At 41.1% G+C, this 27,975-nt stretch overlaps 3 protein-coding genes across 3 annotated transcripts; 1 reads left to right on the top strand and 2 right to left on the bottom strand.

Annotated features, from left to right (window-relative positions):
* Positions 1-141: 141 nt before the first annotated feature.
* alas2 (aminolevulinate, delta-, synthase 2) lies at positions 142-7,917 on the top strand. The gene is made up of 10 exons (XM_085781610.1): positions 142-242; positions 1,372-1,718; positions 1,809-1,901; positions 2,036-2,258; positions 2,959-3,143; positions 3,377-3,556; positions 4,379-4,543; positions 5,433-5,701; positions 6,864-7,026; positions 7,258-7,917. Exons 2-10 carry the CDS (start codon positions 1,388-1,390, stop codon positions 7,419-7,421), a joined length of 1,773 nt encoding a protein of 590 aa, XP_085637736.1. The 5' UTR covers positions 142-242; positions 1,372-1,387; the 3' UTR covers positions 7,422-7,917.
* ttc34 (tetratricopeptide repeat domain 34) lies at positions 7,898-15,673 on the bottom strand. Its single transcript, XM_085781609.1, has 8 exons — positions 13,892-15,673; positions 11,889-12,111; positions 11,093-11,285; positions 10,638-10,804; positions 10,035-10,308; positions 9,657-9,871; positions 8,060-8,615; positions 7,898-8,016 (listed from the first exon to the last, which is right to left on the bottom strand). Exons 1-7 carry the CDS (start codon positions 15,607-15,609, stop codon positions 8,070-8,072), a joined length of 3,336 nt encoding a protein of 1,111 aa, XP_085637735.1. The 5' UTR covers positions 15,610-15,673; the 3' UTR covers positions 7,898-8,016; positions 8,060-8,069.
* Positions 15,674-18,599: 2,926 nt separating this feature from the next.
* On the bottom strand, positions 18,600-27,151 carry LOC146984480 (uncharacterized). Its single transcript, XM_085783203.1, has 10 exons — positions 26,825-27,151; positions 24,968-25,061; positions 24,750-24,869; positions 24,468-24,581; positions 24,108-24,135; positions 23,360-23,535; positions 22,998-23,165; positions 22,455-22,492; positions 22,069-22,177; positions 18,600-19,235 (listed from the first exon to the last, which is right to left on the bottom strand). The coding sequence occupies exons 1-10, from the start codon at positions 26,837-26,839 to the stop codon at positions 18,916-18,918; spliced, it is 1,182 nt and encodes a 393-aa protein (XP_085639329.1). The 5' UTR covers positions 26,840-27,151; the 3' UTR covers positions 18,600-18,915.
* Positions 27,152-27,975: the final 824 nt, after the last annotated feature.

Below are 27,975 nucleotides of genomic sequence, written 5' to 3'. Positions count from 1 at the left end.
TATAAATTCCTGGGAAGTGGCAAAGAGTGACACAACTTTAAAGTTTCCCTATGAATATCTTTGCACCTCCCACAGATTCACCCTGGGTGGCCCCCCGTAGCTGGGACCCGTATGACATCTCTGATGGGTGGGAGCAGAGCTGATTGCATAATGCTCTTCAGCATCTGACCATTGACTGTTGACACTTCCTGACCCTCTGTCTATTTGCTGTTTTGAAGTTCGTCCTCAGTGCAGGTCAACAGGTAAGTTTCCTGATAGTCTTCACCTCTGATCATAAGCAGGTTTTTGTTGTTGTTTTATCATTACTGTTATTGTTATCACAGTTATTTCCATTATTTTGACTGTAGTCACGATTAAAGGTAAACTCAGTTGCTATCATATTAGTAGCCATGTTACTGTTTATACTGGTTTTATTTCATTAAATGTACTTCTCCATTTGTTTGAGAACATGTCACTCACACAGGAAGTGTCATTTATCCTTAAGTGACTTTTGACAGTCAATGAGTAGTGGCATGTTTCAGGTACTCCATACATATCAATACAGCAGCATAAGGCAAACTATTGGATATGTGGCTTTTACTGTAAGTGACGGACGAATAGTTAAATGTTTTCAACAACCAAAACAATGGATTAGATACAGATGAAAGTGTTGACCTATTTGTTTTGTTTAAATGGCACTAGTGTTTGACGTAAAGATTACATCTAACCACAAGACAAATCCCGAGAATTAGCTTATCTGCTGACCGCAGGGCATTGTGAGGGAAATGATACAGTCTATTTTATCTTATTTTTTTCCTTTCAAGTCTGAAAAACATCAGCAATAGAGAAGTAATAGTTATTACTGGAAATTGCTAGATTCTTCCCTGCTGTGTTTTATAGTGGAATATTTGATAGCTACTGCAGTAATCAGCCTAAAATGATGACGTCTGTCAGGGCTGCACTTAAGTGTCTGCAGAGTGAAGATAAGGAACCCGCCGCACCCTGGAGGAGGCACCTGCTGCTCTCAGGAGCTCAGACCAACCACTACATACATTTATAGCCTTTTTTTTTTTTTACATTTCTAACCACATCCACTATAGTGGGATTTTAGTTTCATGAGACTCTGTATCAAGTTCAATGAAATCCATCCCTTTCTCATTTTATATTTGGGTCATTTGAGAAATGTGATTTTAGAGTTTACTTTGGAGGAAAGAATGTAAGAAAAAAGTAAATACAATAAACTATTTTACACCCATATAAATGATTTTATAAAATAAACACCTGTGATCAGAAGTGAAGAATGATGTATACTTTTAATATATTACAGATTCTGAGTCAGTCTTTGCACTTTTATAGAATGAAATTGTTTTCCTGTCTTCTGTCTTAACTCAGAGTAAGAACAGCTGCCATGGCTGCCTTCCTTCATCACTGCCCCTTTCTGAAGTCGGTTCCTAAACCAGCTTTGAGGAGAACAGGAGCTGCCTTGCTGACTATGGCCGATCAATGCCCCATCATCGCTCGTCAGATCACCGTGAGCAGCGCTGCCTCTCTGAACTCCACACTCAATGTCTCGCCCACCAAGCTGAAGAGTCCCAAACTTCCCATGTTGGACCAAAGAATGACGTCTGCTCAAACGGCCGCTCAGGTGGCTTTGTCTGTATCTAAAGGGTGCCCCTTTGTCAACTCTCAGATTGGGATGGTCCAAGCCAGCCCTGAGGTACAGGAAGACGTCAAAGAAGGTATTTTGAACTTTAATAGAAGCAAAACAGGACAAAGACAAAACTTTAAATAATGAAATTCTACAAATGTACACTGACTCCTCTTCACAGGTTTGATGACTTCTCTGTTAAAGGGCATCAAAAATTCAGTATTCCAACCATTAGATCAAACTACCACCACCCATCTCCTTAAAGACAACATGGGTAAGTCTGTCAGGTAGCCTACTTATACTCATTTAATATGTTTGAATGGAAACATGTTAAGGTGTGTGCCTACAGTGTCAGGCAGCTGTTCATTGAAGTGATTTAAAGGTCAAACAAACTTATCACTCCTGCAGTTGGCCCTAGCTACGACTATGACCGCTTCTTCATGGAGAAGATAGCTGACAAAAAGAAGGACCACACTTACAGAGTCTTCAAGACAGTGAACAGGAACGCCGAGGTCTTCCCTTTTGCGGAGGATTACTCCATTTCTGGGCGGGAGGGCTCCCAGGTGTCCGTCTGGTGCAGCAATGACTACCTGGGAATGAGTCGGCACCCGCGGGTCACTGATGCAATCAGGTAAAATGAGACAGAAATACAGTCTTTTAAGGAAAGTCCACATCAAACCTCGGGTCAGTCAAGATGTGTTTACATCAAATCTGAGTTCTTGTCAAATAAAGTCCAACTGAAGTGATGGGGGCAAATTATGTAGGAAAACTGCAAGTCACTTGGAAGTCTGACGTTTTCCTCTTAAAGCTTCTTCAAGAGAGAGTAGAGATTCAGTCTTTTCAATGCATGCATGTTTCTTTTTTCCTCCTTCCTTCCTGGAGGGACTTGAATGTTTCCACTGTAATTTGGAATAAGCTGCTACTGATAAATACAGTAACACAATAATGTGTGAATTTTACCACAGAAAATGCTTCTATTTTACACATAAGTACATAAATATAAATAATAAATATGTATCACTGTGTATGCTGATAACAACAGGCCATTATAAAGTTCACTATGTAGATATTTTCCATAGAGTAGACAAATGTTAGGTATGTCATATATGTTAAAATAAATAAATAAAATAAAAAATCTCCATATATCTAGTGGATGTATATATGTGGCATTGTGGCAATAATAGATCATCTTATATGTGACTTATATGGCAACATCTTCCATACGGTATGTCATTACATTTCTGTATGGGTATGTTTGAAATACTTTTTTCAAGAAAAAGAATGGGCACCTTCAACTAATTATATTTGACCATTTTATGATTTGTTCTCAGAGATGCCCTGGATAGACACGGTGCAGGTGCAGGTGGGACCAGGAACATCTCAGGCACCAGTAACTTCCACGTGTCTCTGGAGAAGGAGCTGGCTCAGCTGCACAAGAAAGACGCAGCTCTGGTCTTCTCTTCCTGCTTTGTAGCAAATGACTCCACCCTCTTCACTTTGGCTAAAATGCTGCCAGGTAAATACTGACCTGGATCATATGAAGATTCAAGTGATGAAAAGTCCAGCATTGATGCCACTGTTACTGTTTGTCTATCACATTTTTACATTTCTGTAGTAATATTCTGTTTATATTCTAAACGTATTCATGATTCATAAAGTGTAGAAAAGGAGAAGACCATCTCAGAGTTCATAGTGTTTAGAGGGAAGTCATTGTCACTGGTTTGATGTTGTCTTTATTCTGTCAAACAGGGTGTGAGATCTACTCAGATGCAGGGAACCACGCATCAATGATTCAGGGCATCAGGAACAGTGGAGCAAAGCGCTTCATCTTCCGCCACAATGACAGCCGACACCTGGAGGAACTGCTGCAACGCTCAGACCCTAAGACACCCAAAATAGTTGCATTTGAGACAGTTCATTCAATGGATGGTGAGTACAATGAAGATGTTAAGTTGCTGCGACGGTAGAGGTTGTTTGGATTGATGCTTAATTTGTAGAAAACATTATTCAACTGTATTTTTGTTTGTAGCTTTTATGTGAATGAGGGGTGAGCCTTATACCATTCAACCTGAAACTGCTAATGTTGATTTGTAGTCTATATTGTAAAATGGCAAGCAAAATCATTTTAGTTTGTACAAAATCCATAACAATCTTAAGAATTTCAGTTGTTTTTTGTTGCAAGAAAATGACCAAACCCCTAATGTCACAGTGTGTCAGTAATAAGAAATATCACTTGAAATTTGCCAATTATATTTTCAATAAATCAATGTGTCATTTATCACATTTGTTCAGCCATAATCAACCGAGTTAATAACTCATATAATAAAAATAAAAAAACAGAGCTAGCATTGGGGTATTTATATTTCTATACTCAGCTACGGACGGTATGTCATTTATCACTATCCCCCATGGGAGGAAACAGATTCCCCTCAGCTCTTTCTCTCTGACTGATATTAAAACCATGACAGCTCCATAAAACACAAAACGAGCTAGACCGAATAGATGGCTGCAACTATATCCATGACATCTTCTCCCAGGAGAAAACATTTTGAAAAAGATTATTGTATGAATTGTAGCTGTAGTGTCTTCAATCATGAGAACGGCTGTCCATAGTGGTTTGCTGCTAGAGTATAGTCCATGCTGTATGTTTTCTAGATGTTACAACATGGTGACATTTACAGCATGAGTGTCTGGCTGTTCACCTGTGATGCACAGTTCTAATTATATCACCTAATGCTCTGGGGCTCTCAGGTGGCATATGTCCTCTAGAAGAGCTGTGCGATGTGGCTCACCGTTATGGAGGGCTGACGTTTGTTGATGAAGTTCACGCTGTGGGCCTGTATGGAGCCCATGGAGCTGGAGTCGGAGAGAGAGACAATGTTATGCACAAGATTGACATTGTGTCTGGGACCTTAGGTGAGTATCTTTAAAGAACATCCAATTCTTGTGCATTTAGTTGATTTTATTATTGTTTTAGAGAGATTTGCGGACACACCTATACTGGTACCGGTAACTTACTAACTTCTCACTATGACACCAAGAAGGGCAAGGCAAACGGCTTCAAACTGCCATAGATTAATTGCCCCATGTTTCTTGGCCAAATTCCGATTTGCAGCCGCTATTGCGCTAACTGATAATACACAGTAAAAGCCCTCAACAAGCACAATGCTGCTGCTCTCGTGTTGGTTAGATAGAGGGTAGGAGGCGAATGAGCTTTCATCAAAGGACGCAGAGGTTTTATCAGCTGGTTTCCAGTTTTACTCCCTTTCTGGTCGTACTGATAAAAGGATCATCAGAGAGTCCATGCTGCGTGTAGAGTTATGATGACAGCAAAGTTAATGCCTACAAGTACAAAGTACAAAATAATTCTGGATTACAGCACCAGACTTTACAAGGAAGAGTTGGAAGTGTTCACTTAATAAGAAATTAATAAAGCAACAACCTGAAACTAGAAATAAATGGTAGACATTTTGGGAGTGTGGGCTGCTGTGGGTGTGATCTCTGTCAACACGGGAGTCAAAGCCATGACCTTATGGTCAGGATGATCATCTTTCTCTGAGCGCTGACATTGAAGAACTGTCTCCCTGTGTATGTGTTTGTAATCTTATAAAGTTGAAAGATGAGAAAAGGGGTCAGAAATACAATATTAGTGACATTAATTTATGAACTGCATGCATGGTTTAAAATGTGTGAGAGTATAGAGGATGTGCTTTGAAGGTAAGTATGTTACATTTACACTTCCCATCATCAGTGACTACTTCCTGTTTCCTCACCTCATTTGCCCTCTGTTATCTGTTGCTTTCAGGAAAAGCCTTTGGCTGTGTGGGAGGGTACGTTGCCAGCAGCGCCGCCCTAGTGGACACAGTTCGCTCCTTTGCAGCCGGCTTCATCTTCACCACTGCCCTGCCACCGATGGCTCTGGCTGGAGCCCTGGAGTCTGTCCGTGTGCTCAAGAGCCCCGAAGGACAGGGGCTGCGCAGAGCCCACCAGAGGAACGTCAAACACATGAGGCAGCTGCTCATGGATAATGGTCTGCCTGTCGTCAACTGCCCCAGCCACATCATCCCCATACGGGTATGAGGATGTAGCACTGCTGCTATTACATTACCTCTCTACTAACCCCTTTGCTGACAATAGTGAAGTGTCTCTAAGGTCAAAGGAAGACAAAGCCAAACTCTATAATTAACCTTTTACGAAGAAAAGCACAGGTAGAAATATTAAAAGCTGCTTCAGTTTCAGGGTCCCAGTATTGGAGCGATCATTAGTGCTGTTATTAACACCTGCTCTTTTTCTTACTACAGTATGACAAATCATAGCAGTTTCTGTTTTGTGTGTGCTGCCCAAATAACCTTTTAAGTGCTCATTATAATTCGATTCATACATTTCAAAACAATAACGTTAATTCAGTCTGCATTTAAATTAGGCAAATTGAAATATGTGTTATGACATTTGTTTTGTAATTCCATTTTAAAATTCAATTACTGATAAATAATTTATTTTTTTCTTGTCTTAATGTTTCATTTAGATGGAAATATAATCAGTAAATTTGTATCACCTGGTTACTCCATTTTAACTTAAAGGGATATTTCAACATTTTGGCAAATTCGCCGATTGCCATAATCCCTATAGTCTTCATTACCTTTAAAGAGACCCAGAGGAGTTTGCTTTTGGTTATAAAAGAGTCTCATATTAATGTGGATGAATCTACGTGGATTAATCTACGTTACCCACACTTGTTAATGGGTCAATTTTCGATAAATATATCGTTTTGTCTTTATAGTTATTTTGTTATTATTATTTAGTGGTCGGCTCGCCCAGCATTTCCTAGCTTCGGTTTCCCAGACGCTGCCCGGCAGGTCCTGGGAATATTGGTCGGAACTACGACGGTATCTGGTCGTCTTCGAACCTCCGTCCACCAGAGTGTTTTGGAGTTGTTGGATTGTGAATTTAGTTTGATGAGGGAAACATAGAAATACCATGAGCCTCTGTTGCGTTAGCTGAGCAGCTTGCGTCTCTGCCCAGCCGATCTCAAAAAAGCTTGCACCGACAACTACTAGCAGTAATGAACCTACTGCTAAAACTATAGGGATTATGGCAATAAGCCAATTTGCAAAAAATGTTGAAATATCCCTTTAAAGCTCTTAAAATGAAGCCAGGACATGTACATGAATAATCTGAACATTTAGAGTGTCAACAAAATGGTGAATGTCACATTTGTCACTGGCCCATTCTCAAGGTGGGCAATGCTGAGCTGAACACCAAGGTGTGTGACATCCTGCTGGAGAGGTACAACATCTACGTCCAGGCCATCAACTACCCCACAGTGCCTCGAGGTGAGGAGCTGCTGCGCCTGGCTCCGTCTCCTCATCACAACCCTGCCATGATGAAGTACTTTGTGGGTGAGTGTGGAGTGACTTTTGTTTGTCCTCAGCGATTCTTTTTGCACAGTAAGCACACACGAGTCTCTTGGCATCCACCTGTCACCAAAACTGCAACGCAGTCAAAACAACATTGCGTCACAATAATCTTAGTGTGTGTACTGGATAAAATCACCAGAGCTGAAATGTTTAGGATGGAAAAATATATATTGGGATTTATTTGTTCATTTGCTACATTTGTTTCATTCCCAGATGCACTGGTGGAGGTGTGGCAGGAGGCAGGACTCCAGCTCAACACCCCCGCCACGGCCTCCTGCACCTTCTGCGACCGCAAGCTGCATTTTGACCTCATGAGTGAGTGGGAGAAATCCTACTTCGGCAACATGGAACCACAATACATTACTGTGTCTGCATAATACCAATACAAGTAAACCAAGTCTCCCTCCAGACGTAACACATACACTATATGGTGCGATATTTTACATTATTCTAAATTATCAACTCCTACTTCACTAAGAGTATCAATGTACTGACTCTTTGAATATTTGTGTTGACAGATTCTATATGGTCAGTGGTTCGGATTAAATTCCAGTATTTATTCATGCTTTCTGTATTTATGTACTCAAAATTTGTGTTTAAATATTATTAAAGACAATTGTGCCTCCTCAATTTTGAGCATAAACCTGCACATCGGGCACTTTCTTAGATTTCCTAAATAGGTGTGATGGTGTGAGCCATGCTTTCTAATTTCATTTTTGTGTGATTTCCTTCCATATTATCATCTTGGCTATAATGTTTTGTTTCCATTCCCACAATAATCCAGTTAAATGTTTCAGTCGGTGTATAAACTACCAAAAATAACTGGTAATTAAGGATAATTAAACATTCAATAAAATCTTGATGTTGAAAGTCCATATGATTCACATTCTCCTCTTATATTCATTATGTGCTGTGATTTTAAAGATATTAAACACAACTTGGAAGACATAATATGAATCATAGCAGCACTTCCTCAAACGTGTCCAATAAAATTGTGGAAGTTTTGCATCACCACTGCATCAACACTAGTTGACATTGCAGGGACTGGCCACTTCCCGTTTGACTCTTGCCCTAAGTCTGCGGAGCTCTGTGTTTTCACTGTCCACATTGAGGCCACATTCAATCAATGTCCAGGTTTTACTGAGCTGCTGTTCGCCATAGTGTTGCAGCGCTCCCCGCAGGAAGCACTCAGCCAGACACAGCCTCCCCAGACCACCCTCCACACACTGGATGGTCTGGTCCCTATGGAGCTCCAGGGCCCGGGTGAAGTCCTCCAGAGCTGCTCCTTCTCTGGAACAGAGCACCAGGCTGCGACCTCGCCGACACAGGTCCTCCGCCCAGACTTGGGGGTCATCTGAGCAGCTGGAGTTGGATCCACCGTGTTTCTGAATAACTCTGTCAAGGTCAGCTATGGCCCGCTCATGTAAACCCAGCTGAGCGAAGCAGGCGGCCCGTTGGCGAAGATACTGGAGTCTGTGACTGCCCATTACTTGTACTGCTACAGTCAGGAGTGTGAGGGCCTGATCCCAGTGACCACCTGAGGACACAGTGCTGGCCTCTTCTGCTGCTGCCTAATATGATATAGATGACAAACAATGAATCATTAAATTAAAAGAATAGTTCACCCAAAATTCAAATGTCGGAAGCTCCCTGCACTGCTCTTCCTGGTCCGTCCAAATCTCGTGCGATTTGCACTGACGCCGGCGCAAATCGCACGAGATTTGGACGGACCAGGAAGAGCAGTGCAGGGAGCTTCCGCTACAAACAAGCTTAAAATATAGACTTATTTCATTTTTTCGGAACAATTTCTCATGTCGGGGCTTCAATACAAGAGGGACATTACAGACGAGCACTATGGAGGTATTTGGATGTTTTTTGGTGTGTCTTTTTGGACGAAGAAAAGTGAGCCCCGTTCGCAACCGTCATATGGACATGCAGTGCTGCACGGAGCCCCGCTGTAACTCCGAGAAGGCACGTAGGACTCTGAAACTTCTCCCAACCCTTAGTCGACATGAGGGTGAGTAGATAATGAGTGAAATTTGAATTTTGGGTGAACTATTCCTTTAATACTCTTCATGCGAGATAAAGGTAGTATACTGTTGTCCCATTGGTATCATTGGTAACTTATCGCTACTTCCCTTTTCCATCTTCTCTGACCTTACTGCCCATTTCAAGCATATGAAATACACAATAATATGTTCAGAGACTCCCCCTAGATAAATCGAGGTGCCAATACAGTTTTGCACAGTTTCATTAATGTACTTGTTTTGTTTTTTAATATACTTTAGTTGGCACGAGTTACACATAGACAAGAAGTACAGTGCAGAGGTCAAATAAGAAAATATACCAGGGGGGTTTCACAGAGTCACAGGGAAAACGGCTACAGAGAAGCTAAGCTCTGTCAATGTGATAAGACTCAAAAACAATTAACAATACAATAATAAACATTTTAATATAAAGAATAAATAAATATATAATACATACAAAACTGTCTAGATAGAACGTGAACAAATATATAAAAAATATATTAAAATTGTAATCATTTGCAACACTCAATTACTGTTAACAGATTAGCTGAAATTGAAATCTAGGTTTCCAGCATTGTGGCTTACCTGTGCCATGCGTTTTCGCTGATTGAATGGGATCAGTGCCAGCAAGAAGTCTAGACTGGATGAATCTTTCTCAGGCAGTTTGCTGAGCCTGCGAGCTGCGCTGCGGTAGTTCTGATGCCAGGCCTCCACCACACCCAACCTGGCCTGGGCCACTGCATCTCTTGGTTCCTGGCCAAACACCTGGCAGAGATGAGCACCTGCAGCCTTAACTTCACCTGAAGCAGATGGACCATAACAGCAGGCGAAAGGATTACTGTAAACAACGAGTGCCAGCTTTAGTTGTTCTGTTTTATTTGGACGGAAACATCCAACAGCCAAGTCACAATCTACTGATCTACTGAGCAGCCAATTTCCAATGACACTGAGTTCCCACCTCACCTTTGGCTAACAGTGTGTCCACATAGAGGAGATGCCATCGGGGGTCTCTGCAGGCGGTCTTCATCAGAGCTCCAACGATTATAAAAGCCTCTTTGAGCTGCTCCTCGTGGCAGGGAACAGCATTAGCGCCCAAGATGTCTGACAGATTGGTTTGACAGAATTGATGCAGCCAATCACAGACCAGCTTCCGTGCTTTGTCCTTGAGTGACAGGATGTCTTTAACGACCATGTCAGTATTGATCTGAAGTGCTGCCAGGATATCATGAGTGCATTCCTAAAACATTGAAAAAGAGACATACAAATTTTAGATTCAATGTGAAAATACATATCTCCCGAGGTGGCAAAAGACAATGTGACGTAAAATGAAATCTGTCCAATAAGACGGTTAAAAAAAAAACATCATTCCGTTAAAAAAAACCTATCATCCTTAACAAACTAATATATAATTGTGTTTTTTCTCCTGCCTATGTTGGTCAGCATATGCATTTACAGTGGCAGTTTCCACGTCGCTGGATACTGTGACTCCTTAAAATCAACTTCAAGCATTATCTAATTGAAGCTAATTGAAGAAGAAGAAGTGGCAGCGTTTCGCTTCCATGATACCTTTTGCTGATTCAGCATGAGATAGGTGAAGCCTCTTCCACAGAGGGCCTGGACGTGTTTTGGGTGCTCCTTCAGAATGGCACTGAAGTCAAAGATGGCAATCTTTCGTTGGCTCAGCAGGACATAGCACCTCCCTCTTTCCAACAAGGAGTCTGCTGCCTCACCACCTATACAAAGTACAATTACTTAATTAGTTTGGATCCCTATTTTCATAGTTATACAGTAAAAGCACAGATCAATGGTATGTATGATATTTGCTGAAATGGACTGACGTTGATATATTTTTGAGGCCAAATCTAAAAACAGGGCTTGTGTTTCAAGCCAGCCCTGTCTCTTTATTGTTTTAATCACTCCCCCTTTCTGGTTTATAGGGGTTGCATGCTGTTATTTAAGTCAACAATCAGAATCCGGCTGATAACAAACATCGAATATCTCATCAATCAGATTCTAATCACCAGATGCCATGATAGCGATGGAGAGATAGGCCACAGCCTCCCTGACAGCACTCTCCTCTCTTGTGACCTCCAGGATGCGTTTTGCAGCAGAGTGGCAGTGTCCCTGAAGCAGCACACGATCCTTCTGTTGTGCCACCGCTAACAGAGGACGCAAGCAGCTGGTGTCCCCACACTGAATTAGCTTTTTCAGAAGCTGCAGAAAAAACAGGCAGATATTAAATCTTTATTTTAATGTAAAAGCTGTAAAATTAAGGGCCAAATACATTAAGCTACAGGACACAGTGAGATGTTGGTGCAAAAAGTGTACTTTGAAAGATTAATTGTGTTGATCAGTTAGGGTGTATATTGCACAGTTTGTAGTTATAAATTACGCTTAAACAAAACTCCAACTGCAAACCTAAAAACATCTAATGGCCAAATGTTTAAAGTTTTGATAGTGTTAGATGGCAGTCCATGCCTACCCAATTTATCTTGGGCCCAAAATAAAACATCTTATCCCATCTTGGAGGACTGTGCGTAAGATTTAAAGAAAAGAAAATTCACAGCAGCCACAGCTCTTTAAGTTATCTGTGACTAATATAAACATATACTATGTCAAAGTGTGTAAATTTAGGGCCTGAGGCTGTATATATAAAATTTTAGTGCTCACCAGAAATATAAAGTTGTTTAGATTGTTTCTCTGGTCTGCTGGGCAAGATGAATTGTACTTATGTGTGTATATTATTATTATAATTATAACAAATCCAGTCACAGGACTAACTTTGAAGAACTACTAGTGAAAACCTGTTGTTCATACCTGATTAGTGTCATAAAGAAAGCCTCTGTGCAGCTGCAGCAGGGCGAGGCGAGCTAGTATAGGCGCCCGAGGACTGCTGGGCCCGACAGAGAGCAGTAGCCTGTAGGCCTCCTCCACCCGGCCAAGCTGGTACAAGGCATCTGCTGCCAGGATCTGAGGCCCATCAGCACTTGGCTGGAGCTCCATCAGCAGTGCAGCTAGGGAGTGAACACCAGCGGGGGTCCTAATGCACAATTGAGAAAACATGAATGGGGGCAGAATTCAGAAAGTGACTTTTGTAGTTTTACCCTTGTGTTAATCACAACACAACTAAATTAATCACAGTGTCATAGTGAGAAAAGCACAGGCCTGCTGCCATATGCCAATATGTTCACTGTGAAGAAGGCCAACTGAGTTAATGCTGGGGTAGGCAGGACTTGTTTAAAAAACAAAATATTAACTTTTTTTGAAGAAAATTGTGTTTTCCCATTCAGCTATCAGTAAGGAAAGGTCTCTGTGTTTGGGGCGATCACAGTGTTTCTCTATGTCTCTGTCAGAGATGGGGACTCGAGTCACTGTGACTTGGACTCGAGTCGACTCGAGTCGCTATTTTGATGCGACTTGACTTGACTTGACAAAAAATAAAAGACTTGCGACTTGACTCGGACTTGAGGGTTAAAGACTCGGGACTTGACTTGACTTGAGACACGATGACTTGAATGACTTGAATGACCAGCCGCCACCGCTGAATTTTTCACCGGCACGGCACCAGCTCAGTTTTTTTTTTTTCCCCCGGACTTTTTATGCACTTATTTTGAAAGGACCGCTGGAGAGAGAGAGAGAGGGAGGGGGAGAGAGTGAGAGGGGGTTTGATACGGAGGGGCCTCCAGGGTCGCTGCAGCGGGCGTGCTACATGGATCTGTTAGACTATAATATAATACATTCATGGAGTGCTATCACGGTCGCAGCTCAGTGTTTTTAAACGGAGATTTCATCCGGAGTTTCAGTGACGGTGAGCGGCCTGACGCTGCTTCATTAACGCTGCGTCGCCGCCGCTGTTCAGAGTCGGGACAAACGCACAGTAACCAATAGACCTAACAGTCACCTGTTACCAGCGTTACCATAGCGAGAAGCTAACATGTCCTTTTTAAAAATAAAAAAATCTCCTCTGCTTCAGCCTCACGTTCTCACTGCTGCAGAATCTGCAGTGACTACACAGCTGTTTGCCTGTCAGTTACAGTAGCATCCAGGAATGTTTCAATGTTACACATTCTTTGACTTTTGAATATAAAATATCAAATTAATATCTAACTACTTGGTATGACTGCAGGCTGAGAATAGTGTTGTCATGATAGAATATAGCTAATAGATTTTCTATTCTATTCTATTGATGTAGTAGGAGTGAACCTTTTGTGATCAGATCAGGTATGAAGAGGCTCATTAATGCATTATAAGACATGATAAGACATAAGACATAATAGATGTTCTATTCTATTCTATTCTAATATATTGTCTTCACTTTATTTAGATTAGATTCTGCGGGTGAAATTGCAACAATAAGGTGACTTGACTTGGACTTGACTTGACCTTTGCACGACTTGACTTGGACTTGACTTGACATAACCTGTGACTTGACTTGACTTGACTTGCCCAAAGAAAAATGACTTGGGACTTACTTGAGACTTGAAGGTTAAGACTTGAGACTTACTTGAGACTTGCACATGTGTGACTTGGTCCCATCTCTGGTCTCTGTATGCAGCAGTCTGAAAAGCCTACTGTACAGCTCCCAGTATCTTCAAACAATCAAATCTATTTTGGTCTGGGAGTTCCTGATTGGTTGAGGGTCTGGCCCTACTCTGTCCTCCCCGATTTGTTAGGACATAATAGGGCCGGCCCTTCAACCAATCAGGAACCCCCAGACCAGAACAGATTTGATTGGTCAAAGATACCGGGAGCTGTAGGCCTGTTTTCAAAACAAATCCTGCCTACCCCAGCTTTAACTGTATATGAGACAAATATCATACCCTGATCTGTGGTTGTCTCTCTTTAACAGGACATTAACGGGATCCTCCTGCTGGGGCTGCTCTGAGTCCTCAGTGGATCTGGATTTGGATTTGTGCTCTCCAGTCCCCTCCAGCATGACTCGTGCCTGCTCCAATAAAACAGTAAATAGCAGCCCGCGGCAGTTCCAAGGCACCAAGCAGCGAAAAGTTAGTGCCGTTTCCTGCGGATGCAGCCTGCTTGCTGTTACATAGTCTAGAGCTGTGAGGTAGTTTAAGTCACCCATCATGCGGAGGAGCCCCCTGCCACAGAGTGCCCGCACACAGCTGGAGGGGTGGGGGGCGTTGTGTTCAATCACAGCCTGGAAGTCTTCTAACGCCCCCTTGTGGTCATCTGAGAGAAGTCTTGCATATCCACGAAGAACCTGCACTGTGTTTTGATAGCTCTGCTGGCCTTGGGTGGAAGCGAGCTGGCTACAGATAGAGAGGGCCTCCTTGTGTTCCCCTCTGAGGAGAAGACAGTCAGCCAGCCGTACCCGCAGCTCTCTGCCCCCTCCATCAGACTCTAAGAGGCACAGAGTCCGTAGCTGAGTGATCACAGGGTCCAGCAGTTCGACTCCTTCTGTAGAGCGCAGGTCTAGACGGAGGAGGACCCTCTCTCTGTAGCTGCACAGGCCCCTCTCTGCCTGCTGACGGAGATGGTTGCGAGCAGCTAGCCCCGTGCCATAGTCTGTGAAGAGCTTTTGGAAATAAATTCGGGCAGTGGCAGGGTGAATTTCAAAGGCCTTCCCCAGATCCCTGCATGCCTCTGCAGTCTGTCCACCTGTTGAGAAACAGGCAGCTGCTCGAGCGGTCAGGAGCCGAGCTCTCCTCTCAGGACTGTCTTGGCATGACTTGGCATTACTACTGTCTGCTGTTTTCTCACAATGACCGTGATGTAAGAGAGCAGAGTACACTTCTGCGCTGTCCCCAAACCTGCCTGTCAAAAACAAATAGGCTGCTTGAAGTTCCTGTACTTCTCTATTACTGGGTGAAATAGCAAGCAAAAACTCCAGAATGACAGAAGACGTCTCTATACCAAGCTTATCATTCTCCTTTGTTGTCATTGCAGACTTAGAGTCAAACACCAGGGAGGGATGCAGGTGCAGTACCTGGACAGTTAAGGCCTTCACTATTTTTGATAGGTGCTGCGCCTGTCTCATCCTTACAAGTGAAACAATTTTTGATTTGTTTTTCCTGTAAGCGTCGAGATAAAGCCTCAGTCCTTTAATACTGTGGGGCTCAGCGAACAAGCAGGCCAGAGCACGAGTTATCTCCAACACCATGTGAGTTACATCTTCTGGATGGGGGTTTCTCTTCCCTTCAAGCAGAGCAGTGCAACGGGCAAAAATCTCCTCACAGCCTTGACCTCCGCTCTGAAGAAGGGACTCCATTTTGAAAACGGTTGCTGACAGGTTGTTGGGGCAGAGTGTGGACAGAAACACAGCAGCCAGACCTTTATTAAGACCCTCAGCATGTTGGCTCTCCCCACGACTGTCAAGCCAAATCTCTAGGGTAGAGATCACCCCGGTGAGGCTGGACTTCTCCAATTTCCGCATATGGGACACAGTGGAGGCGGCATGAGTCCTGAAGGCGGACATGTAGAGAGAGGTAGCCCTCCACAGGTCTCCAGCCTCAAGAAGCTTGTCTCCATCCTCACATAGCTCTGAAACTTTTGCTCCAGGTTGAACCAGGGCAGTCATGATCAGGGACCCGGTCCTCTCAGTCTGTCTTCTCTTCACTTATTCATGTTGAAGACACCATTGACGTCACCTGCTGGTACAAACACTGCATGAATTTCTGACATTTTGACTTGTCTTTGGTTACAAATGGATGTTCTATTCAAGTGCCCAGTGAGCCATGGAAGTAGGACTCTCTGAAACTATATAGCCTACTTTTTCATAAACACTGGCATTGCTACTGTGCACAAATTTAAGAAGATGTTTAGATTATTATTGGCCATGCAGTAGCACCAGAGTGTTGTCTGACCAATTTGCAGCAGCATAACAAACCCAAACTCACAATCATATAAAACTATATGCAAGAGATAGTACTCCAGCCCCACACAGCCCTGATCTCACCAGTACCTTGAAAACCTGTGCTGAGGTGTTGCTACTGGAGGTGCTGTGTTAAAGGCATTTTATTTGTGTACTGCACATTGTATTAAAAATGGATAAAATTGTCCTTGAAACCATTTTTTTTTCATTGGAACATTGACTTTGTAAATAAAGATAGCCTATATCTAATAATAATAGTCCTATAACATAGTCTATTGTGAATGACAAGCGGCCACTACCGTCAGAATTATCTAAAAGAACTTTACTTACAAACTCTGTTACGGTCGGTGTCACTTCATTTTCCCGTGTAAAAACCCTGGGCCCCATTTTTGTAATTCAATAGCTGTCGACTCAGAGTTACCCGGACAACACCATTCAACAAAGCTGAAGGCATGAGTTTTTTTTGTTTTTTTTCTCCTTCATCCTCTTCTTTATTCGTCTACTACAGGTGGACAGAGACAGAAGCAGAAGCAGAGACAGACAGACTGCAACAAGATGGGGAGAAAAAACACAAACCAACCGTAACAAGCTTCTCATGTGTTTCCTCCCTCCTGGCTCCGTCTTCTCTGTTGTCTGCTGTACGGGACTGTCCCTGTGCGCGAGCTGTCGATCGCGTGAGCGTGCTGTGTGTGAGTTAGGTTGCCAATGGAAACCACTACTATCTGACTATCTGACTATCAGGCAGCTGTTTCGTAGTTAAATAATCTTAGCTTAAAAAGCTGCATTTTTCGGCCTTAAAATCTGTTTCCTGTCGTTCTTTCTAGTGGCTGGTACTTGGAGACACGCTGAAAGCGAGTAGAAGTTGTGAAAGTGCAAGTTAGTCATTTAAATACCCCCTCGTTTAAAAACTCTGGTTTGATGTCTATATTATGCCCCGCACATTACAGTAATAAAACTAATAGTAGCCTAGGCCTACTGTAGCCTACAGTTGCTGTTGTGGCGAAATACTGAGAAAATAATTTGAAATTGAAGACCAAAAATACTCCTGAAATGCTGGATTCAGGTAGGCTACAGTTGTAAAAACGCCCATAATCATCACCACCACGTTTTTGAAAGCTACTGTGCAAAATGAGAAAAATAATGCAGATGTTGCTATTATGTGCTGAGAACATTCTGGCTACATGTCTGTCAATATTTTATATCTTTTTTTAATGTAGGGGGTGGACAATGTGGGGCGCAGCTGTTCTTAGGGTTAAAGCAAAATTTGCAATTCATGAGATTGGCCTAATCCTCAAGAATAAAGGCTCCTCAAGCACCCTGCCTACATTGTCTTTGTATGGAGTCCTGTGTTCAGAACCGCACACCAGCTGCTGCTGTTAAAACACTCAGACAACACTCCCATCTTGTGGTCAAATATTTTATTTATAACAGTCCTTAGACTCACACTCTTTCATGCCATGTTGCCATACCTATGTAGCCCAGATGTGTCCTGTAATATAAACAATTTTTTCTAAAACTGTACAGATTTAGAGTGAAAAATAATTCCTGAGCAACAAATTACACCAAACCTGAAACCATCAGTTTCAGAAAATGAAAAATAGTAATTACAATAGGTGTGTGTGTGTGTGTGTGTGTGTGTGTGTGTGTGTGTGTGTGTGTGTGTGTGTGTGTGTGTGTGTGTGTGTGTGTGTGTGTGTGTGTGTTGTATACACACAGGCATGCCACAATATATGCCACAAAGCCTTAAGCCACATATCATAGACCTATATACATATTAAAACTCCATTACCGTAAAGTCCACATTTTCTACTATGAACTGACAAACAAAAATTCTCAAAGTGAGATACAATAACATCACAAGAGGAAACCATCAGTTTAGATGGAATATGTGAGGTGAGGAAAAACCCAGCCTACTGTATCTCGTCACCAAGAGACTGATACTTTGACATCCTATGGGGATTTCAGTTCCTCACATGTGAATGTGTGCAACGAGATTCAGTGGCTGAGCTGATATAACAGACCATCATGTCAGATGAGCGACATGTTAGACATGGTCAAATAATCTGAAGCAGGACTGCTCCAACATCATAGATGTACCTGGAAGTGTTCACAGAGTTTAAATACTCAAGCTGAACAAGAGTCTTTATTTTGACTTGTTTAAAAAAAAAAAGCCAAAGGAGGAAAAAAAGCACCAATTTGTAGAGGTTACTGGTTGTTAGTAACTTTCCCAGAATTCAAATAAAAATGTTATTATGTATTTTCCGGACACTGCTTACCTTTGATACACAATCACAAAGTCACATATAACTTTCAGAAATGTGCTCTAAAACGGCACAGCCCTCCACTGTTGGCTTTTAAGAAATGTCACATGAGCAACTGGTTAGGTGGTTAAGTGGTGTTTGGCAATATTTGTAGTTAATTACCATATAGCCTACCATAACTCCATCAATTATCTCTCTATAGACTTCTGCAGTACGCTTAGTTACAGTTACTTTTTGAAGAAGCCTCTTGATGAGCCAAGCTCCAGCTCTGTAGCTGACTGCACTGCAACAAATACATCCAACAATTTAAGTGTCAATCAGGATGAAAAAATAATCTCAGTTCAGAGTTGAGTTTTTTTTTTCTATTAGGATGACACGTATAAAACACTCATCTGGAGTGTTTTTGATGATGTTATGTTGTTATGATGTTACTTCAATTGCAGTTGAACCTGTTAGGATCTCCACAGTGCTCTCTAATGCCATTTAACACTAATATACAGTACATTTGAATAGCTCAGAACAGGTCATTATTAACTATTATTTCCGTTTTCTGTGCTTGTACCATGCAGTAGCTACAGTTAACAAAATGTCCTCTCCACGAACTTGAAATCTGTATAGTCTTATGCACTGGTGTCCAGGCTTGAGGCACTGATGTCTTGCATTGTCTTATAGCATGATATTTACATCTTCAGGTGCAGCCTCAGCTGTCCTGCATTGCTGCACTGAAATCTCTGCAGGCTGTGAAACCTTGCTACTGATCAGGCCTCCACTGCAGCTTCTCCAGGCTCTCCTGCAGCAGCTGTGCACAGCCAGATAAATCCATGTAGCGCAAGGCCGAGAAGACGTCGTCTAAGCTCGCAGAGGAGCGCTGACTCCACAGCCGCAGCATCTGGTACTGCCTCTCTATGGAGCCAAGACCCAATCCAGCCTCCAGCTCCACACGTTCCAGCTGCTGATCAGCCACCGAAAGCAGACGCAAAAACTCCTTCCATCTACGCAGGGGCACCTCCTTGATAATTGCGTAGAGAACGATGGCCGGCCATTGCTCTGATTGCTCATCTTGTTTGGCAACTGGAAAGAGGGGATTACAGACAACCACAGTTGACTGACCATGTAAAAAAAAAAAAAAAAAACTCTGATGTGGGACAAGGTTACCTCAAAATGTGTCTCTGTCCATTGTATTGTTTGTCACAAATCTGCTAAATAAACCCATTCAACTCAAAATAAAGTAAGTTTTAGAAACTGTGCAGAAGCCTTTTAGCCGACTATGCCAGCAGATTAGACCAGGGTTGTTTAAACTTACTGATCCTTTTTCAGAAATCAAAGTAGCCTATATATTTTTTAGCTAGTCAGTTTAAGAATACATTGCATTTACAAGACAAGAGGTCATCCAACTATCCAAGTAGCATTGCAAGGTAAATTAATTCACTTTGTTGCTGACCTCTCCATGCAACTGTTAATGAAAAACATACAGCACCTTCAAGTCCTATAGAAGACTGACATCACAGCTCTGCAATGATTTTTGGTGGGGATTTTTTAAACTGACAGGGAACACTGAATCATGCAAAGGGGAAAGAGTTGCTGTGCTGCTACGTGTGGAAAGATTCAAGATCCTTAACTGCCTTGTGCATATGTGGTGCATGAAGAGACTTTGTCATTTCACATCAAGACGACATAGGACATACAGTAAAACAATCCCAAACCGTTTACGAGGAACTTTCTGGTTTATTATGTTTGTATGATGAAATGTTATGTGTGAATGGACAACTCACTGCAGGACATATCTACCTACGGGTAAAGTAACCCAAACCTGAACCTAAGCATGATTCTCACCTATACAGTCTATGGTCTCACCACAATAAAATACACAAAACCCAAAGTATGACAACCACAAGGGTTTTTTTTAGTTCAACCACAAATGCCAGACACAGCAACATGACATCACTGATGATAGGAAATGCAGGTGTACTGAGGGGCATCCTAAAAGCTTCAATGGAGAACTTAAAAAAATGAACTTGGGAAGGTGACAAAGGGTTTTATCAGGCAATATTATAACAGCAAAAAATGTAAGCTGTGGTGTCCTAAATGACATGTAGATCTATTTTTATTTAAATGTAGAAAAGTAACCAAGTCCAAAGGTAAAAAAGCAAGTGGAAACTGTGGTTTCATCTTTTCCTGTTCTATAAATAACATGTGAGCATGTGCGGATGTCAGTTTCACAACAGTGAAATATGTTAAATATGATCTATGAGGACAAATTGTTCACAGTGAAGAGTGACATGCATTCTCTATCTGATTTGTCATTTCCCCAAATGTCAAATTGCTGACTGACGTGAAAAAGTGAGGGCGACCTGTTTCCCAGTTTCCACCTCCACTCTGTGGGCCACTTGGCTGATCAGAGATAAATATTGCGCTGAACATGCAAAGATGAAAAGACTGCTGCTCTGAGTGCAAAAACACCACATATCTGATAACACATTCACATTGCACCAGCAATAACACGAGGCACAATTAAGGGGGGACACTATAGCTGAATAGGGTAAAAAAATTAACTAACAGATATCACCATGAAACTTCCCAAGTTAATCACTTACATTAAGACAAATATCTTTTATATTACAAGTTTTATCAAATTTTATGTTTAAAACATTTAACATTATGAAATAAGCACTAATTTGTATACATTTCCAGAACCAAAATCTGAACAATAGATAAAGCCCCTTTCAAAATTCTTGTTTTATTTTGTCGGCATATTAGAGATTAGATTTTGGATATTTCTTTTTATCACTCTGTAAGGAATAAAATATTGTATAAATCAGCATTTGAATGATATATCAATATAGATGATATATCATCCCCTCTGTAAAAAACCTTCAGAATATAGACAGGAATAAAACTGGAAGGTTTGGTATCTGTAGGTGCTGCTGAAGTGGTGATTTCGGGCTCAGAGTCTGAGGAAAAACTCATTTTGAGAAAACGGCCTTTAAAGACTGTAAAATTCCATAGATTGTTCATACTTTGACGATTGGTTGCGGATACGGAGGAAATGACATGGGTCAGACAACAGGCACAGCACAGTATGTCACAGTAGGATGCTTTGGTGAATTCTCAAAATTGATCAGTGCATGAAAAAACTGTGTTTTTGCCTGTAGTGTTTCGCCTTAAGTATCACCATGACATTTTTCTAACATTTTTTCCTCATAAAACATTTGGCATGAGGTTATGTGTAAGAACTGGCCAACATACTTTTTTAGTGCCCTTTTAGACTTTTGTTACTCACACATCTTTTAATGCCTGAGCATCCAATGACAGAGAGCGTCTCATCTTTGTATCACCTATTTTAAGGTTGCGGAACAAACTAATTTGTCCCACTGTCTCTTACTTCTTTTTCTTTTTAAGGTCTGTCCTTCATTTACAAATTTATCTTAACTTCTGGGGTAGTTCCAGTCCAAAAAATGTAATTTCATAACCACTTCTGAATAAAGGCTTGACTTGACTTTCCCAGCTGTGGAGAAAGTTGTGAGACTTGCTTCATATATCAGTACTGAAACCATTCTGCCTGAGTTTGTTTGAGAACAGATTATAACACCTCTGCGTCACCTTTCATGTGTTTTCCTTCTCTAATACTTTATGTTAGTAGTGGTAGTAGGCTAGATGTAGTAGTAGTTGTGCAATAGTAGCAGCAATAACACTATCATGAGACAACCTCTGATCTCCCATTATAAAGGGTGAAGGGAAAATCTGCAAATGGTTTCAGATAAATATCATGTTTCTCTGAAGGTTCATTAGCTTTCCACCTGCTGCCCCAGTGTTGGAAACATGGTTGGAAAGCAACATCAAACTCATGTGAGCAAGTCAAACCAGAGCAATGCGTTGAAGTTGGGGATTTAAAATGTAATCTTACCTTTCTGTGCAGAATTTGGCAGCAAAGTAGGGACGTGGGCTGGATGTTGTGGTGTGTTTGGACTATAATTGAAAGGCATCATGGGAGTTTCCTCAGATATGTTAATTGTCTTGAAAGAAAAAGGAAAAAGAGGAGGTAAATGTCTTTGCTACAGCCAGCTCTTTAAAGCAATAGAGAATTGAGAGTGAAAATCTTCAGCCTTTCTCAGTCACCTACGAGTAACAATATATTACAGCTTTGGTTCAATTTAACTACAGAGTGTGACCAAGAGCCATCTTTGCTGTTATTGACCTTCCACAGAACTCTCATAGTGTCCACCTACAGTACTGTTGCAAGATCCCTATCTTAAAAGAATGCAAAGTGCATTAACACAAATTGACACGAACCAGTGTGGTCGGGCTGCTGTCTTGACGACTGCAATGCTCTGTTTAGGAGAAAAGCAGATATTATCAGTAAAGTTTCCTGTTTGAACATGCACACTTGAGAAAGTACAAAAAACGTGGTCAAATTTCTGTAAAAACATTTTTCTTTTTCAAGACTTGAAAGATTGTATCTTGATCTTGGTTTTTAACGCACACACTTTAACTGCATTACTCATGTAAAAGCTGTGTACGAGTCCTGATATACATACACATTATTAAGACTGAACATCTTAACATAGCTATTCTTTTAATGGTGTAAGTAACCAGATCCATTTTTGGACATACACATCTCTACAAAATTATCAAATATTATCATGCTGCATGAAATGGAGGGTGTAGTTTCATTTTACATGCAGTAATGTAACATTAAAACTAACTAACTGTAACTGTAACTGTAAAACTTAGGTCATTGCATAAAATGAAAGTTGATGAAAAGCAAAGTATACATTAAAATTCTAACCAAATGCAGGACTTGAATGTATGTATTTATATTCTACCAGTGGTTACCACTGAATTTGCAGTCCTCGACATGTGGCTCCATACCTTTGTTTGTGCCCCACCAGGTACATGTGTTTGGTTTTCCAGACTGCATCCAGATGAAGAGCAGCACAAGCCCAAGGAGCATCACAACTACCAGCAGAACCACTACATAAAACAACCAGAGCATACCGTTCTCTGCTGACACAAAGAAACACTGATGTGATTTTACCATCCATCAAGTCTAACGTACAGAAATTCAGTCTGAAAACTTGTCATGATCGAAATTTGAATGAACCACTCAAAATCAGACTCTGTTACAAGTGCATACGACACAGATTATTTTCACAAACACTTCACTTGTTTAAGCACAGTAAAGACATGAAACTAACCTGGAATTTTATTCTTAGAAGGATTCTGTGCAGTTGAGCTGCTTGTCTGATTATGAGTTGTAGTTATAGTTGTAGATGTAGTAGTAGTAGTAGTAGTAGTAGTAGTAGGAGTAGTAGTAATCGTTTTTCTAGTTGCTGTGCATTTCCTTTCGCAGTCTGTGTTGTTCTTACAGCTCCTGAAAATAAGGAGAGGCTAATGAGAATGAGAGACAACAGTGAAATCTTGGAAGCTTTAGAATTCAAGTCTAATTTTCAAACCTAAAAACAACAGTCACATGACCATTTGCCCACTGAGATAGTTTTGCTTGTTATAATCATTTCACCTTTGTACAATGATCATTTCAAGCGACGAGGGACAAAAGAGACAAAACAGCAACTTTGTCCACACAGTTAAAATACTGTATTAGTACTTCTACACTCAGAATCCAGTCACACTGAGGGCTTCAGGAAACCACAGAGATTTCCTTCCCTCAAACAACAAGTCAATATACACCCTGAACTTTAAACCTCTCATGCTAGTTTACCATGGGGATTAATCGGTTGGTTTCAACCTTAGAGGTTTTCTTTTTACTAAGTCAAGTATGCATTAACTCTTACACACTTACTTTGGTTGTAATCTGCATAATTACAGTCTGTCTGCACTCCCACTAAGATAATCAGATAGCAGAGAACGAAAGCCCTCTCAACAGAAATTATAATCCAAGAAAAAGAGGGGAAAAAAGGATTGGTTTTATGTACAGTATCATACCTTAAGTCGATTTCCATGCCAAGGGTGTCTGAAAAAAAAGCAAAAAGAAAACATGTATGAGAAGTCACTAACCTTTAGCGGTGCCTTCTGAATCAGACTCGGAAAAAAATCCCAACAGGGATTTGTTACAATTGTGCAGTAATAAATTAGGAAAGAGGAAGTAAACAAATAATAAGAAAAGAACTACAGTACTATGATAAAATAGGAAAATATACAATAGACTATGCACGATAGACAGAGAATAGTTTGAAAAGTAACAGCATGGGTGAAATTAAAATGTGCAAAGGTAAACTGAATCAAAATGCAGTTGAGTTTATTTAACAGTAGTTTAACAGCAAAGTGCCGATAGAGTTCACCTACTTGGGCATGGACTGCAGTACCGGCTGGGACCTGAGCCTTGGGAGTAGAAACCGTCCTCACAGTCACATTCCACATTGCGATTGAAGGAGCAGCTCCGTATTTCCACCTGATTAACTGTGTAAAAATCAGAATGATAGATATTTCTGTCTCAGACATACATGTAGTACAGTAAAGCAAAGAAAGCATGATTCAGGTTTTTTTTAATCAGTTTTCATTTTGCATTGTTACATTATGAGTTTCTATCACCCAGCCCAGGTAAAGGTATTCAAACAAGATACTTACGAGGACATGGACTACACCTCAAGCATCTATCTGATGTGTTTGGAATTTCTGTGTACGTGCCACTCTCACATTCTTTACATGTGTATTTTCCATTTGAACAGGCACCAGTTTTGTGATATCCTGAAAGACAAGGGCGAAGGGAATGAGCTGACATGCAATAAACTCATTATAACTGTTCAATACAAGGCCAATGTATGCAATTCCTTCTTCTCACTTACCAGCTGGGCATTCTTTACATTTTTCACTGCTTTTTTCTGTGTCCTTAGTGTGAATCTGTCCAATGGAAAGGAAGACAAGAAGCAGAGGGAAAACCTAGGGCAGAAGACAAAGTTAGATCATGGAAAGGAAGATGCTGATGATTGACATGACAAAAGCATGATCTAATCAAGTCAGTACAAAGATGATTTCCTTATCAAGAAGGTCTTCCAGTTATTAAATAAGTATATTCAATTACTATTTATTGAATTTCCCTATTCTAAATTCAAGTAGAAACTGGTAACACAGATTGCATACATCATTCATAAACATTTACTATCAAATGAGAAAATAAATTTGCCATTTTTGTATAACATAAATACATTATGGGAGATCTAACCTCTCCATGGGATGTACCATCAACAAATAGAGTAAGTGGCTGACATCAAGAAACCCTACAAAGGTTAAAAGAAGAATAAGGCGCATAAAGCACAGAGGCTCTGATCATGGCAGCTCATGAAAGGTGCGAAGCACCAGATCCACAGCAAACAGGACCCAAAGTGCAGACTGAGCAAGTACGGTCCAGCACTGAAAGGCTGGGTGACTGTACAGGAACATCTGTGCTGAATTAGGATTGTAGTTGCAAGATCCTTATGGGACAAACCACCAAAAGTGGTTGAGATTATCAGAGAAGATCCAGTGGGACTTCAAGTTCCAGACCAACAAACGGCTGCAGACGGACCAACCAGACATGGTTGACAAGGAGCAGTAGTGATAGAAGTGGGAATCTCAACTGACTGCAAGAAAAGGTTGAAGGTAAAATCCAAAGCAGTCCCTGTGGTAATCAGATCTTTATGGGCTGTGACCCTCAAACTGTGAGAGTGGGCCCAACATCTGAGGGGTATATTCAGAAGCAGGGAACCAGAGCATTAAAAATGGTTCCTTGAGAAAGAACTGGCCCCAAATTAAAACTCAGCTGAAGAGCCCCACAGACAACATGGGTGTTTGTAAAAAGGTGCATGTTTAGGGACCAAATTACAGTGTTGTTTGGAAACGATTCTTCAACCCCCACCCCTTCTCCTGGGCCTACAATACTCGATTTATGATTGTCAGCAGTGCAATTATAATTTGGCGGAGGTGACCCATCATACTGCCCCTGCCTTTTTTCAAAATTGTATTGAAGTGTATACGTTTGCGTAACTAGTCTTACTGTTTGCATCAGTTCCTTCTGTGAACCATACTGTGCACATTGTTTAGCTTTATACAGAGTTGAAGGGCTCAGTCAATTAATTTATTAATCAAGTGACCGAAAAAGATTCAGAGAATTCAAAAGATTAAGTCTCACATGGGTGAATAACTTCACTTCATTTTATTCGTTAAAGTAAAATTATGAATATCTGTGGACTTTGGGCTGCAAAACGAAGTAAGACATGTGAAGACGTCCTGGGAATTTACTTGCAGACATACAGAACAAACTATTTATCAACACAATAGATACATTTTTTTAAACTTTTAGTCGCAGCCCTAGTTTATTTATTTTTTAGGTTTTCATACAGATGGTTACCAGAGTTGCAAGATGAGAAGCATATAGGGTCTCCTGTTATTAGCATTACAACTTTGGTGTTTTTAAGCAACATGTTCACCTGACACCTCAACAGTGACACTATACAGAGTGTAAAGCGCACTCAGAGAGCAATCAGCTGGTTGCATGTCAACCACTTGTAATTCACAGGCACCCAGGAAAATACAAATGAGAAGTGGTTATAAAATAAAATACCCTTTATCAACTGACCTCATCAGGCAAACAAGGAGAATTCACGTACAGAAACAAACTTGTAGCCTAATAATAAAATAAAGCGTACAGATGATTCAGAACTTACCCAGACAAAGTCCATGATGGAAGAGTAGACAGTGAGGAAGTTAAACAGCAGTTGTCATCAGGAGAGGATAGTACTACATTCACCAACAGGATGAGGCATTCTGACGTTAAGGCTTCTGTGGATTTCCTTTGAAGCTGAGTCAAATAAAGTGCTGCTTGTGTGTGTGCGTGTGTTTGCGTGTTTGTGGGTCGGAGTTGTCAGTTCTTTAGAGTCTTCACAGAAATGGTGCCAGAAACAGGAACAACAGTGAGATCACCGCCCCGTCCCCCGCCCTTCCCCAAAACACTCACACACTGTGACTTGAAGATCGATGACAGCGTCAGACTTCCTCCCCCTGATTGTTTCCTATACTCTCACCAAACCTCTGCAATGATGATAACTGGTGAAATGCATGGGAGCCATTTATGGGACTTACACAGTAGCTGTAGCCTAGATGTCGGTGGTGCTGTATTTGGAAAGAAAAGAGATATTTTACGCACATTTGGTTTCAATGCAAAGAACAACCAAAAGTACAAACCAAGGTAAATAAGGCACATAGCAGAGTAAGTATCAATCAAATGCAGTAACCTCATGATTCTCCCTGATTAGTGGGATGACTATTGCTTTAAAGAAACACAAGACAATCTCTTTGGCTGTCAAAAAGCCTTTGACACATGAAAAACATGAAAAATACAGGAGGCTAGTGGACATTTGCTGCAGCAAAGCTTTGTAAACAATACATCACTATATCTGAATAATAATGTGTAACAACAGGGTGAATGAATGAATGAATGAATGAATGAATATTGATTACTTAGTCTGCAATTGATAGCCTATCTAAACTCTTCTCTAGAACCAGAGGGATCATTTTGGTTTGGGTTGAAGACAACGTTTAAGTCACAACACCAACCAAAGAACTAAAATAAAATTTGCTTGGGCGCCCATCTGTCCCAGGTGACTAGTGATTTTTCAAGGATTAGCAACGTAGTTTTATCCTATTTCATATTCTGAAGCTGATGCCCTTTACAAAGACTTTTATCTCAGTGAGGCTACTTCTGGCAAAGTTCAATCAAACCCCAAAAGGGGAGCTGGTCTGGATGTTGCATTGGTTCATCACTTAAGGATGCTGATGCACTTTATTGTCTTTAGGCTACTATGGCTAACAGTTAACA

Source organism: Trachurus japonicus, chromosome 7 (genome assembly GCF_045865225.1).
Source record: "Trachurus japonicus isolate A0001 chromosome 7, Traja_1.0".
Classification (NCBI taxonomy): domain Eukaryota; kingdom Metazoa; phylum Chordata; class Actinopteri; order Carangiformes; family Carangidae; genus Trachurus; species Trachurus japonicus.
The sequence above is the reverse complement of the archived record's forward strand: the minus strand, read 5'-3'. Positions and strand labels throughout refer to the sequence as shown.